At 49.7% G+C, this 15,031-nt stretch overlaps 1 protein-coding gene across 10 annotated transcripts in view; it reads left to right on the top strand.

The window, feature by feature from the left end:
• HIPK2 (homeodomain interacting protein kinase 2) overlaps positions 1-15,031 on the top strand; it is a 183,405-nt gene that overhangs the window by 153,691 nt on the left and 14,683 nt on the right. For 6 of the 10 annotated variants that reach the window (XM_032483479.1, XM_032483477.1, XM_032483473.1 and 3 more), the window contains exons 13-15: positions 9,776-10,020; positions 13,862-14,005; positions 14,465-14,625. In XM_032483479.1, the coding sequence (XP_032339370.1) occupies positions 9,776-10,020; positions 13,862-14,005; positions 14,465-14,625 (550 nt within the window). Of the gene's footprint in view, positions 1-9,775; positions 10,021-13,861; positions 14,020-14,464; positions 14,626-15,031 lie in introns of all 10 variants that reach the window. The other 4 variants (XM_032483481.1, XM_032483478.1, XM_032483480.1 and 1 more) reach the window with 2 other exon arrangements.

Genomic DNA, 15,031 nt, shown 5'->3' with positions numbered 1-15,031 from the left:
AAACCACTGTGTAATGTGATCACATTATCGTGACTACATTTTGTAAGGAGAAAAAAGGCGGGGCAGAGGGAGCAACGTGATTACTCGTTCTTAGAAATCAGAATTATCATAAAATTTAACGCAGTAAATATTTATTGGCCCCATTGGTAATATACTATGCTCAGAACTGCAGGTCCTACATAAGTAAAGCCGACAGTCTGTGTCCTCAGGAGGTGTGCAGGGTAATAAGCAAAATAAGTCACATACAAATCATTACAACACAAAACAGAACATCAGTCCCCTAAAAACTGGCAGAGTCCTGTGGGGACTCCAAGGGAAAACAAGCTGTAGGAAATAGCAAGGGAGAGGGGGCTTTTTAAGGGCAGAGTTCCCTCTGGGTGTGGACAATGGGTAGAGATAGAGAGACTGCTGAGGTGGTGGGGCCGAGCCTCAGAGGTGGGCAGATAGGGTCAGGAGCAGGGGGCGCGGCTGATCACAGAGGAAGTGAGAGGCAAGGAAGACAGGGATTGCAGAGCGGAAAGGGGGATTTGAGCGTCTCTCCTTCTATGGGTGTGGTCAGCTTTGCTAAGAGATGCCGAGGAGCTCACAGGAAAGCTTCAGTCCCAGGAAAACAAGGATGCACCCCTGAGTGCAGCCCACAGTGGAGGCGCCCGGCCACCCTCCTGCTGGAAGCTTCCCGAGCCATCAGTGCTCCGGTCTGAACCCTGGAGACTTCCCTCCTTGTCCCTGATCGTTCTTGTTCCCAGACCTGATGCTCTTCCCGCACTGTGAGCAAGTTGATTCTGACCTTCTGTGTTCCTGACCTCCTTTCCGATCTGTGGCTCACCCCCAGCGCTAGCCCTGCACCACTGCCTGAAACACTGATAACGTCCCCTGATGGCACTCGGCCTCAGCACAGCAGCTGGAGAGTCGGGGCCGACCATGCTCACAGGCACAGTGAGCGTGCGGTCACTGGCAGCGCCTCCACCACCAGTGTCTTTTAGAGCTGACGTGAGACAAATAATGGTAAGCCCACATTTTTAGGCCTAATTAAGCATTACTAGAGCTCCAGGACCAGGAAACATTGCTTAGAAGTTTCAGAGAAATGCCAAGGCCAAATTATTATTCCTGACCCCCAATATGCGGCACTGTTCCTTGCCAGAGCAGATGGACGGTCAGCAGCTCCTCCTTGTAAGGAGGACTCCGGAGCATGACAGGCAGGCTGGAAGCCAGTAACTTAAAGAGGAAGGGAATCATAATGAACTTTCCCCAGGCATTTTCACCTGCACTATCTTGGGCTCCATTCGATGGGGTGTATGGGGCCTGTAGTTCTAGTCCCGTTTGATAGATGAGTAAACTGAGGCCAAGAAAGGTAAGTTACTCACCCAAATTTGACAAAGGTTCTAAGTAGCAGAAATTGGGATTCAGGTTCCATGACACTGAGGAAATGGCCATCTTAATTATTGGCAAAAACAATTGATTTCTCTTCAGTCATTCGTTTAACAAATATAAATTCCACCCTCTGCCTCTGACCACCACCATCCCCACACTCATGGTGACACCCAATGTGTGCAGGGCAGCCGGCCAGAGCAGCGGGGAGTCCAGAGTGTGTTCCCGGAACCCTGACCGGGAGCAGGCATTGGTCAGGGTGCTGGGGCTCCAGCAGCAGGAAGGGCAGCGGTCAGCTCTTCTCATCCTGTGATAAGATTTGAAAAAGTGAGGAGGCCAAGAAAGATGCTGGACTAGGATGCTCTGTGGTTATGGCTAGAGTTGGCCTAAAGATAGAAAACGAAACGATATTTTTCTGGGTCCCCCAGGATTAAGTAGTAGGACCAGCCTTATTTTAAATATATATAAATGACTTTGATTAGAGGAGCATTTGACTGTCTACACATGCTGAATAAGCCATCTTTTCTCCCTTGAAATTCCTTGGAGAAAGTTTATGGGTGCACGTCTTTTTATCCAGACCCTTCTGCCAGCCTTGCCTTGTGCTGAAATAGTCTTTTGGAGGCCATGGGGTGACATCAGACGGTCTTCTAAACTGTGCATCCAGAGTGACTCATGTCATCTGATCAGCTAGAAATCATTTTGTCCAGTCTCCATTATTCATTCATTCGTTTGTTCATCCAGTTATCTGACTAATTCTGGTAGACAGGGTTTACTTGACTGAGGTTGTCAGGGCCCTGTTCTGTTCTGTGTCACCGTGCAAGTGCCAGCAGCTGCTCGGAGTGTCACAGCTGATGTTACCAAGATGTGAACTTCCACAGACGATTGAGTCATCAGCATCACTTGGTATTTTAGACAGCCATCACTTTGAAAATGTGTGTGTAGAAAAATTGACCCCAAGAGTTCTTCTTTATAGTAAATTGAAAATCTAGAGAAATTACTGTAGAAAAGGCGCAGTCAGGAAGCTGGTGGACTGCTGCTCAAAAGACTTTGGCCGGAAAAATTAACATCATTGAACAGAGGGGAAGAGCACACACCCGCTGAGGCCAGCATCGCGCTGTGCTGGTGGCATCAGAGTCAGCCTCGAGGGAAGAAGTGAAGGAGCCCAACAGGCCGTGTCACTTGGAGGGCGTGATGCTTTGGGGTGTTGCTGCAACGCACCCCACGGATGAACCGACTTCAGTCACACAACTCTTCTCAGGACGTGTTGCTGAGAGGACTCCACCGCATCCTCTCTCCAGGGCTTCATTCAAAATCCTCAGTGTTTAAGGGGCTGCATTTTATGAAAAGGCTGCATTTGGAAGAAGAGACTGTACCTGCTGTCCCCAGCAGCCCATCCTAACCCTTCAGCACGTTACAGAGCCTTCGCTGATGCTTAGCGACTTCCTGATGTCCTCCCTGCCTTCCTCCCGGCAGAGAGAGTGGGGCGGGAGTGGGCTGGAAAGCACGGGGCTGAGCGGAGCCCTGCGGACGGACCTAACATGTTGAGCAGAGGCTTGCGGGCTGGAGTGCAGAGGAGGGCGTAGGGACAGCGAACACCTGCTGCTGTGTGTGGTGGATGAGGAGCTGGGACCACCTGTGGTGCCTTCCAGCCCTGTTTCAAATTTCTACAGAAGGTAGTCATGTAAAAAAATGACCTTAATGGTGACCTGCGTGTATGTGTGTGTACATTAAGAGAGAGACATACACACAGATATAAACGTGTGAATATATGCTTTGAATGGAATGTATCACCCAATTTAAAATGTAGATCTTTTTGGTTCTCACCAATGACTTTCAACTGGGAGCCACATAAGAACATTGGAAGGAGCACATTGGTCTGGTGGTGTCGGCTTCCAGTCCCTCTCTTCACATGAAGGGCTGGTTAAAAGCCGTTGGCCTTGTAGTTCTAGTTGGGTGGAGTGTGTGTGGGAACAGCACAGTGGGCAGTACACATGCCTGAGCAGGTGGCCGAGCATGCAGCTGTCACCTCCATCAGCTGGGACAGCTGTCCATGTGAACAGCCCCACGTCCCATGCTTGGAAAAGACCGCTGCCACCGACTGGCAGAACCAGAAGGGGGCTGTGGTAAACAGGACAGCATGGCGTAGTGATTAAGAGGAAGTACAGGCTCTGGACAACCCATGAGCATTAAAAAAAAGAACAACACTAATAACCTAATTTTAGAATGGGCTAAGGACTTGAACAGACTTTTGTGGGGGGGGGGTAATTAGGTTTGTTTATTTATTTATTTTAGTGGAGGTACTGGGGGTTGAACCCAGGACCTCGTGCATGTTAAGCACAACACTCTACCACTTAGCTATACCCTCCCTTTCCAGACATTTCTTAAAAGAAGACATACGTAGCCAATAGCTACATGGAAAAAAAAGTTTAATGTCACTAATAATCAGGGAAATACAAATCAAAACCACAATGAGAAATCACCTCCCATGTGTCAGGATGACTATGATCAAAAAGACAAAAGATAACAGCGTTGATGAGGAAGATGTGGAGAAATTGCAGTTCTTGTCCACTATCGGTGAGAATATAAATTGGTGCAGCCAATATGGAAAACAATATTGAGGTTCCTCCAAAAAAAAAAAATTAAAAATAGAGCTATCATATAATCCAGCAGTCCACTTCTGAGTATTTATCCAAAAGAATTGAAATCAGGACCTCAAAGAGGTAACTCACTCCCAAGTTGATTGCAGCATTATTCACAATAGCCAAGATGAGGAAACAACCTAAGTGTCCATCAGGTGAATGGGTAAAGAAAATGGGGCATGCACATACAGTGGAATATTGTTCAGCCTTAAAAAGAAGGAAATTATGCAGTATGCAAACAACCTCTTCCATCAGCTATTTAAAATAGTCCAATTGATAAAGTCAAAGAATGGAAACTTGGTCGCCACAGGCTGCGGTAGGGGGAACTTGGGAGTCCCTAATTAATAGGCATGTATTTGAGCTCAGATGAAGGAGTTCTAGAGACCTGCTGTACGGCGTCTTATCTGTAGTCACCAACGCTGTCTCGTGTACCTAAAGTTTTGTTAAGAAGGTAGATCTCATGTTACATATTCTCACCACAATAAAATAAAAAAATTTTAAATAAATAAGCTAAGACCACACTGAGTCACAGAAGAAGGATGGTAGCTCTTGGTTCAAATCTGACTCTGCCGCTAACTAGCTGGGTGCTCTTGAACAACTGAGTGACCTCAGCTCTCCGCATCTGAAGTTCATTGTTCCTAAAATGAAAGTTGTAATATTCTTCACCTCGTAGTCTCGCTGTGAGAATTAGAGGGGATAAAACGTGCGAAGCACTTTGAACAGGAGTTGGGCCTCCAGTAAGTGTTACCTGTACTTAGCAATCAGTGTCACAGAAATAGAAGAGTACTATTTTTCACATACAGCATTGATTATAGAAGCAGAGGAGTGAAATAAGGCATGGATATATTATTGGTGGAGATGAGTTTTGACTCTGGTCTTGAAGGATGGAATTGACTGAAACTGGCAACTCAGAATCAAAAACACATTCCAGATAGGGCCCTACAGGGAAGGGGTCACAGATTTGTGTCTGATTCTCTGGCAGCATTTTCTCCATTGGGGCTGATTTCTTTACTTCTTAGCTCCTTATTTCTTTCTATGATTTTAAAATGATGACAATCATATATTGCCATGACAACACAATGCAATCATGAACCCTGGCAGCTTTGTTCTTTTTTCAGAAGTGATGTTCTGTCGAGGCCTTTTAAGCAGATATTTCTCATTCTATTCCTATCACTGTCTCTCTCACTTCCATTACCCAATTCATCATGGATTGATAAGCTATCAATAATAATTAGATGCTATAGTGAGATGAATCCCAGTAGAATTGACACGTCGGAGCCTAAGGAATCCGTAGTAGTGATGTCAAATGTGTGCTTATTTTTTTAGTGATTCATTTAACAGTTTCCCATTTGTTCTGTAATCTGCGCAGTACACTCAGGTAGAGCACAGAGATTTCTAACAATAGAAAAGATTAAAAACAGAGCTATCAGATTAATTCACCTTTTCCAAACCTGTCACATGTAAATCCAAAAAGGTAGGTGAATGAGCACTCGGCTCTGTTGTACCTAGGCGTTCATGAGGCATAGGGACTTCCAGCTCGGAAAACAGAGGTGAGTCCCAGGAAGACTTTAGAGAGGTTTTAGCCCATGCTTCTTGATAGATACCGAGATACTGACGTGCAGAATTCCTCAGCCTCTTCGGTGGAAAGCCTCACTACCTGTTGGGTTTCCATCAGGAGGTGGCCCTAAATTCTCAGGGGCCGTCTCGACGAGGCTGTCAGCTGTTATAAGACTCTTGCCAAAAAGCCATCCTCCAGTGACAGGAAGCTCACTGATTTATGAAGTGGCCCATTGTATGTTCAGATAATTTCAGTTGTGAGAAAATTCTTACTCCTATTGAGCTGAAGCTTCTCCACAATTTCCAAATTTGAGTGAAGCATTCCAAATATGTCCAATTGGCATTTTATTACAGCTTGGCCAAAATTAGTGAGGGGTGTCTGTCTGTGTGTGTATGTGTGTGTGTTTAATTTGCTCATTTTCTAAATTACTCAGAACCTAAGGAAGATACATAGTCAGCAGGAATCATCTGGGTCTGGGTGTACATGTAATGTATACTTCCTGAAAGGATTTATTTTCTCTCCAAATTAGGAGTAAAGCAAATCCTATTTTAAATAGATCCCTCTAAGGGATCCTTTAATGCCACTCTCCCTAACGGATTTCATAGCAGGTTAGAGCTGGAGGGACATCTAGGGTCACCCTAGTATCCAGGCCACTGTCCAGGTTCACACCAATAAACGGACAGCAGAGCCAGGACTGGAACACCAGCTCCCAGGACACATCTGGGAGCCAGCCTCTGTTCTTCATGGGGGGGAGTCCACCACCCACAGGCCATGCACAGCAACAGAACACATTTGCGTTTTGTGCAATGACCAGCTGAGTCACTGAGCGTGTGTGTGTGTGTGTGTGTGTGTGTGTGTGTGCGTGTGCGTGCGCGCGTGCGTGTTATTCAATCAGGCAGAACTGGCGGTGACCGAAGTTAAGAATGAAGGACAGGGCCCTGGCAGCTGCGTGCTCAGGGCCTCCCAGCTCATATCCTGGTCCTGGGAGTGCTTTGTAATGGGTGGGGGAGGGGTTGTTCCTTTAATAACATCTTATCACCCGACAGACTCCTCACATGCAGGCCAGCCCCTCCCACCACAGAAAACAGTTGCAGGGTTCGCTGGTCTGTGCTTCTTGAAGGTGGCCCTCCTTCCTCCAATGCTCCCTCCTCCTAATTCCACAGTTTCCCACAGCTCCTGCTGCCCTCGGAGTCCGTGTCCCTGCTTCCCAGGCATGAGGACCTCTCCCTGGCGCCCCACTTTCTAGTTCTTGTGCCAGATCTCAGTGCTGCCCCACCCCCACCCCCTGCTCATCCCATTTGCTTTCTTGTTTCTGAATAAGAATATGGACTTCTAAAAAGTTGAGATATAAGTTGCATATCATACAATACACACATTTAAAGTGTATAGTTAAATGATTTTTGGCATATTCCATTAATTGTTTAAATTGTGGTACAGTATATATAATAAAATTTGCCATTTTAACCATCTTTAAGTGTACAGTTGAGTGACACTAAATATATTCACAGTGTGTGTAACCGTCACCACTATTTCCAAAACTTTTCCGTCACTTCAAACAGAAACTCTGTACCCATTAAGTAGTAACCCCAACCCCCCTCTCCCCCCAGCCTCTGGTAACCTCTAATCTACTTTCTATCTCTGAACTTGCCTATTCTGGGTACCTCATGTAAGTGGAGTTAACACAGGACCTGTCTTTCGTGTCTGGCTTATTTCACTTAGCATGATGTTTTCAAGGTTCATCCATATTGTAGCATATATCAGAACCTTATTCATTTTTACGGCTGAATAATATTCCATTGTGTGGATATATCATATTTTGTTTATCCATTCATCTGTTAATGGACACAGGTTATTCCCACCTGTTGGCTATTGTAAATAATGCTGCAATGAACGTTTGTATTCAAGTGTCTGAGTTTCTGCTTTCAATTCCTTCTTGTATATACCTAGAGTGGAATTGCTGGGTCATATGGTAACTGTGTTTACCTCCAACTGTCTTTGAGGAACAAGCATATGGGCCTTTTACATTTAAACTGTCATAAGGAGGAAGTGTAGTTCTTGATTAATTAAGACATATCTGTTTTATCAAAGTCAGCATGAAGAGCTATAAGTATGTGCAGGCAATTCATTCCTCACCTTCTTTTGAGTTCTTATCAATTATCCTCAGCACAGCTCATTTGACAGTTCATCATGGAAGGCTTTGTGACATCCCTTCTCTTTAACTGATCATTTTAAAGCTTTCACTGTTTAACTTGTCATGTTTTTACACAGTCCCCCACTGAGATTTTAATCTCCTTCAAGGGTGGAGACGTGGATTAAATTTCTTTGTACAGAAATTCCCTGTCGCATGGATCTCCAGGATATCTGACTGAAGCGTGCTGACTTCTTTCATATCAATCGTCTGTTTTTTTCGTAGACTAAAAACTTTTCCAGCAACTCCATACCTTCATAGAATTCATCTTGCCTAAATATGTTTTTGGCAAACCTGTTTTTACAGTGTCAGATGAGGTAACACAACTAATAATAATAATAGTAATTATAGAAACTAAATTTTATAGAATGTTTATGTGTTGTTCACCATTCAAAGCACTTTCCGTGTATTTTCTCGCTTACTTCTCAAAACAAGCCTGTGATGTAGGTACTATTATTACCCACATTTTACTGATGAGACTGAATCTCTCAGAGGCTGAATAGCTCCCCAAGGCCACACCATCAGCACATGCTGAAGTTAGACATCTCTCTGCCGGGCCTGTGTCCCTACCCACAGACCCAGTTAGCGAGGGACCCTTCTTCCCTGAACCAGGGAAGACGGACTGTGCCACCCTGGAAGAATTATCCTGCCCAGGTGTCAGTAGCACAGGCCTCAGGGCGCTCAGACCTCCTGCGGGCTCACTCCCAGCTCCTCAGCCCTTTGATAGGCTAGCAGCCCTTCCACCACCAGGGGATCGAGTTCATCCACTTCTCTGCTGCCCTTAGCCGCCTAGGAATCGATCTTGGAATCTGGCCCGTGACTGGCTGCGTGACCTTGGGCAAGACACCTGCAGGGGGCAGTGTTGTGGCTCCACCAGGCTCTCTATAAATATCAGCTTCTTCTCTTAGCAAATGAGTTGGCAACTGACCATCTTACCTAAGGCAATCGATATTTCTTAAAAATAGGTGATCAACATACAGAAATAGATGAAAACCCTTTTTTGAAACCTGCACAATAAGCAACAAATTCCATATCCATCATCCCACCAGCCTCTCACTGGGCTTGGAGGCAGACAGAATTGGTTCCCCAAGTAACCACACAAATATCTCAGGAAAAAAATGCGCTGGCCGAGAGCCAGCCAAAGCCAGTTCCTCCATGTCAGTGTAGGAAGTTTCAGCTAGAGGATGAAGACCAGGGATCGGGAGCCACGCCCTCACAGGCATCTTCTGACGGTGCAGGCCCCCTGCCCCATCCTCGGCCAGGCAGTGGGGGAGCTGCAGGAGCAGGAGGCTGGGCCCCACTTAAGAAGGGGACTCAGTGGTCTTGGGTGGCCAGTCATCCCACCTACCGCCCTCACCGCAAAGAGATGGCCAAGGTGTCTGGCCCAGCTCCCATTGCTTTTTCTCAGTGAGCCCCAGCTGTGGGCTGTGGGACCAGCCTCTTCAGAACCTCGCTTTCTTCCCTCCCGCTGCATCCTGCTTCCTCTAAGATCCTACTCCCTCCTGCCTAAACCAGCTGCATCTCCCAGGCCCTGAGCCTGATACACTTAGGCTGCTCCCTTCCCAGCAGTTTTTTTCTCCCACACCAGGGCCGCAGGTTGCCTGGGTCTGGTTGGGTTCTCTGTTTGCTTTTCTGTCTCCTTCCGGTGGCTCAGAGGGCGCTGCCATGCAGCTCTGGGCTACAGGTGCCTCCCCTGCAGTTCTGCTGAGCCCGGCTGCACGGGAAAGCTCAGGCCCGCCTGGAATCTTTTTGCCCCAATTTCCAGAAGCTCCTGTGGGCCCCGCTCCAGCCCCTTTCTCATGTCCTCACATGCCCCACCCCCACTGGTTAGACAGTTGACACTTGTGTGCCAGCCTCCCCATCAGGATTCTGGAGAGAAGTCACATTCCTCCCTTCTCTCCTGCTCTGCCTGCCCCCTGCCCCGGAGCGCAGAGAGGCTTTTCCCAGCTGGTCCTGAACTGCTGGTTTGGTGTCTCACTTCACAGCCCCTCACTGTCCTGGTTTCTCCCTTTACATTTTCAGCACTGTCTCCAAGCAGAGAAAAAACGTCATCAGCTGTGTCACGGTCCACGACTCTCCCTACTCCGACTCCTCCAGCAACACCAGCCCCTACTCTGTGCAGCACCGCGCCGGGCACAATGCCACCACCTTTGACACCAAGGGGAGCCTGGAGACGCACTGCACTGGGAACCCCCGGACTATCATCGTGCCCCCGCTGAAGACCCAGGCCAGCGAGGTGCTGGTGGAGTGTGATAGCCTGGGGCCAGGTAATCTGGGGCCGGGGCGGGGCAGGAACAGCTCCTGGAGACGAGTTTTCTGGTTACCTGCTGCTCGCAGTCTTGTTACGTGAGCGCTGTAAGCCCCAGGTTGTAGGTCCTCACTCGGGTATCTGGTCCAAAAAGCCAGGGTAGGATTCTGCTCAGCGTCACGTTGTATAAGCAGCATTTTCATTTCTTAACTCTGTGATTAATACCTTGCTGTCTTCACCACGGCTCTGCCTCTGACGAGGTTGATAACTACAGAATCAAAGCCACCCCGCTGCTTTTCCACTGTCTGGAACGACACCCGGTTTGGGGAGTTCCTGACCTGACTTCTAGCATCACTCCCTTCCAGGGAGCCCTGGCGGTCGGGGGCTCCCCGTGTGGCAAGGCCCTTCCCTGGGCCTTGGTCAGCAAGGGCGGCCTCTCCCAAGAGCTCACTGTTGGGAGGAGAGGTGGTAGCGAGCGTGCTTCTCCCTCCCTCACTGCTTGATTAAAAGGACTCCTTACATCTTGTGAAGGCTTGTCCTGAAAACTGGGCCCGAGAATAAAAGCTAAGCACTTAACCTTCTACGTAAACTTAGCAGCTCACCCAGATTTTGCAGTAGCTGTTCAGTGTCTCCCTCGCTCCTGCTCATCAGGGGAAGAATTTGAGAATAAACCCAAAGAAATCTTCTGCATTTTTGCCACAAATTGTCCCCAGCCCACCCAGGCCAGCCAGCACCTCCTCTATAGCTCTGTTCAGAAGCACAGGGATACAAACCACCGGGGAGGTTTTGTTTCAAGGTGAGAAGCCATCGTTCCTGAGACCTCCTGTCTGTGTCCCCAGAGGGGGCTGCTGGAGACCATGGAAACTTCTTGGGGTGGTTGCCCCCTGTAAGGCACGCCAGGCCTGGGCGATTCAGGTGCTGCCCCCACCGGTGACCTGGGATGAAGGGTGGCGTTCAGGATGGAGCCTTCAGGGGCTTTCCCGCCCAGGGCCATCGGCCAGCCTGCAGAGTGCGGGGCCGGAGGACCCTCCCTCTGGAACCCTCTTTCTCCACCCAGGCACAGGTTTTCAAGGAAACCCTGGCAGGAAGGAACACTCTCTAGGACCCAAGAACCTGTAGGCAAACAGAACCGCTCACCTCGGAGGCGGGACTCCTTAGAGCAGTCATCCTCCCCGTTTTCTGCTCCTGTCACGCCTTCCAAGTTCCGGTGCCGTTTACAGCATCGGCCATGCGGGTGGCGACTCTCAGCGCTCAGCAACCACATTTCCACAAAGACTCTTACAACCAAAGTCAGAGAATTAATTACCTGCAGGGCTGAGAATCCCTCAGGAATACTTCTCAACAACAACAAAAAAGGAAGGTTTTTCTCAGTAAGGCCATGGGTTCTAATACCCCTAGTGCCTCTGTCACTGGGGAGCGCCATGGTATAATTTCCCCACGTACAGGAAGATTTATTTTCCCCTGTGAGGACAGGCTGCACAGTCTTTCTAGCGTCAGGTGAGAGGCTAAAAGAACTTCATTCGGGTGTCTGTCCGTCCGTCCCCAGACTGTGGTGTTTCTCTACGCTGACACCTCCGTTAGTGCACAGCCTTCCAGGCTCAGAAGAATCTGGAAAGCATCCTCCCTTGGCTTCCTGGGGCCCAGATTGGCCCACCCCAGCCAAGGTGCCCCCTCAGCTGGGGTCCTCGGGTCCCCTGAGCTGCTCAAGTCAGGACGAAAGCTGTGCAGGTGACGGTCCATCTTCTCTCAGTGGCTTTCAGCGCAGGAAGGATCCTTGAGGAATTCCCACAACCTTCTCAGGTCCCTTGGCTTAGTTAAGGCCCTTTCAGAAGGCAACAGAAGGTCCTCTGCACCACCTTAGGACCAATAAGGAATGTACTGGAAGGATGCATGGCTAAGTCCCAGGCAGGGCAGGAGCCAGAGCTCCCTGATCTGAGCCACTGGTGGCCTGATGCCTGCTCTCTGGATACCCTGATCCAGCGACCCCCAGGCTCCCAGTTTCCCATTTCTGTCCCAGCTTGGGGCAGACAGTTGTTCCTTGAGCATCAGCTTTAACCAGGGGACATGGCTCAAAAATAAAGACATCAGCCATAGTGCACACAGCTCATACCTTTAACAGCTGGACACCTGCCGGACACTAAGCATTGCACGTACATTAGCTCATGTAACCCTCACTATGACCCTCCATGAAGTAAGTTATTATTTTCCCAGTTTTCCAGATAAGAAAACGGAAGCACAGAGAGGCTAACTAACCCCACCACACCATGCAGAGGGACCTCCCAAGGGTCTGGCCCCAGGGCGCACCCATGATAGGAAGCAGTCTCCCACCCGCCTCGTGCAGACAGGGCCTCCCAGGGGGCCACCCCGTGAACCCAGGGCTGTTCCCGGGCAGCAGATCTTTGAGAGCAGTGAGGCAAGACCTGAGCAGACAGCTCCATAGTGTTCCTCCCAGCTCCAAAATACATCTCAGGAACTTGACCTTCAGCACTTGCCCTGTCCACTCCATGGTCACTTTATTCCTCTCTGCATTACTGCTTTAATCTCTTGATCCCTTTCAGGACCCACTCCCTGATTCAGGGGTCCCCTGCTCTGGTGGTTGACAAGCTCTGACCCAGACCCTGTCTCCTGATGCTGGTGGCCTGGCTCTGTCACACCCATTTCATCTAAAGCTCTCCAGCCTCTTCACTTGGAGACTCACACTATGGATACCCTGCACTCAGAGTTTCTCCCTAATTACCACAAAGTGCCCAGAGAGTTGAAATCAGAGCAGAGAGATGACATCCACAGCGGGGCCCCGGCAGCAGGCGCAGCTTACAATCTGCTGCGGGGCACGGAGGAGCTGGAGGCCAATGCAGTGGCACGGTGGCTGATGGATGGAGAGAGACTGAAGTTCTGCTGACAGCCAGCATTTGCAGCTTTCCATCCTTCACCCTACAGTGGGTCCCCCAAACCCCTCCCTCCATCTCCCAGGCTTTGGAGATTCTTTGAGTCTAACCGAGTTCGACTTGAGCACAAGACCCTGATTCCCAAATGCAGGTCACCTCTGTCCACCAGGGCAGGCTCCTGCTTTCCTGGGTAGCTTGTTAAGAATACGAATTCCTGGGCATTTCCCACAGGGGTATGATTCAGGGGGTGGGATGGGAGAGCCACTGGGTGCCAATATGCAGTTGGATTTGGGGTCTCTGTTAGGACCTGCTGCCTCCCTGCCAGTGAGGCAGCTCTCCCTTACTCGAGGGGGGCTGTTGCCTGGATGGGGGAGGCCCCTCTCAACTTGAGTGTGCTCCCCGATCTCCTGTCCCCAGGTTTCGTTTGCCTTCACTCTTCACATTTCTCTCCATCAACAATTAATTAGCAGTCTGTTTTGCCGGCGCCAGCCTCAGGTATCTCCTGTTTGACTCTGATCTCGTCACCCTGAGATCTGTAATAGACCTGATCCCGCCCAGTGACATCAAGGGTCTGATCCATGTGATGTGTGCTCCATTAATTGTTAGCATCCTCCGCCCCAAGAATGACCAGTTCACCCATTTCACACTTGCGGCCCTGGGGTACCCAATTGAGACCATAGTGGGCTTTCGTGTTTCCCAAAGATGCTCAGTGCCAGTAAATCTGAATTCTTGCTGCTGAGCAGCACGAGGGATAGACCTGCCTTCTGACGTCCTGTGTACGTCTTTCCAGTTCTGGGTCTTCTCTTAAACACTCTACTCTGGGCAGCTTCCTCAAACGTGGGCAGCTTCCTCAAACGTGGACAGCTTTAGAGCTGAGGAGTCTGCGGAGGACAATACAGGTTTGGGCAGATGTCTGGATTCCTTGTGCCAAAGGCCTCCTTGGTATTCACTGTGGATTACTTCCTCTTGATCTAGACAAAGCTTCAGGACAGAAATGTTTGGCATCAAGAGCAACACTGAGAGACAGGCGGACAGTAGCACTCGATTCCACATGTCCCGTGTCCGTGCGTGTGTCCTCTGACTTCGCCCCCTGGAGATTCGAGTCCCACTCTTCTGCGAGTTGGTATTCACAGGTCACTCAACACAGAAACTGACTAAAATGGTTTCTTTAACATAAACCTCCTTGCCCTATTCATTTTATTCCAGCTGTTTTCCCCTGGCACATGTGCAGTCCCTTTTTTGAGACTCGGGTATCTGCATCCTGCAGCATCTGTCACTATGTCTCTGCATCTCGGCAGAGAGCCCCCAGCTGGGACACTGGAGCTGCAGAGAGCTCCCCTTCCCTCTGTTAGACTTTCTTGATGCTTCTCAGTGTCACCAAACAGTAGTTCTAAAAGCCCAGCAATGTTTGCTCCCAGCCAGTGGAACAAGCCACAGCCCTGGTGCCAAAATCATCACTAGGTCTGGGGGAGATGTGGCTCATGGGTGATCGACCACCATTGTCTCCTGGGGGGTAGGGTCTTCTGGGCACCCCAGGACGTATGACTGATCTGTGACCTCTTCCTCTTCCCGGCACAGTCAACACCAGTCACCACTCGTCCTCCTACAAGTCCAAGTCCTCCAGCAACGTGACCTCCACCAGCGGTCACTCTTCAGGGAGCTCGTCCGGAGCCATCGCCTACCGGCAGCAGCGGCCAGGGCCGCCCTTCCAGCAGCAGCAGCCTCTCAATCTCAGCCAGGTAAGCCCCGCCTGATGGGCCCTGGGGCGCAGCTCATCCCCGCAACTCTTAGCTTCAGAGCAGGGCACTGTGGTGGCCCCTTGCTCGCCTCCCAGAGTGGTAGCCCCTCCAGTGATGGCAGGCGGTGCTCCAAATGACCTCTAATGTTCCCTTTCTGCTGTAGGTTGCCGTGGGGAAGGTGGGATCCCCAATTCATAGGCCCAAGGCAGAATGACTTGTCTGATGATAGGAAGCTCTCAGGGACGTGGTGCCAGAGCTTAAAAACAGGCTGGCCCACACCTTGCTTTTTCAGCCCAGCAAAGGGTAAAACAGTTTCCTGACCCAGGCAGGCCAGGACACCAGGGCAGACCTGCAGTCCAACCAAGCCAGGCCTGCTGAACTGTCACAGTGAGGGAGGCTGCACACT

Source organism: Camelus ferus, chromosome 7 (genome assembly GCF_009834535.1).
Source record: "Camelus ferus isolate YT-003-E chromosome 7, BCGSAC_Cfer_1.0, whole genome shotgun sequence".
Lineage (NCBI taxonomy): Eukaryota > Metazoa > Chordata > Mammalia > Artiodactyla > Camelidae > Camelus > Camelus ferus.
The sequence above is the reverse complement of the archived record's forward strand: the minus strand, read 5'-3'. Positions and strand labels throughout refer to the sequence as shown.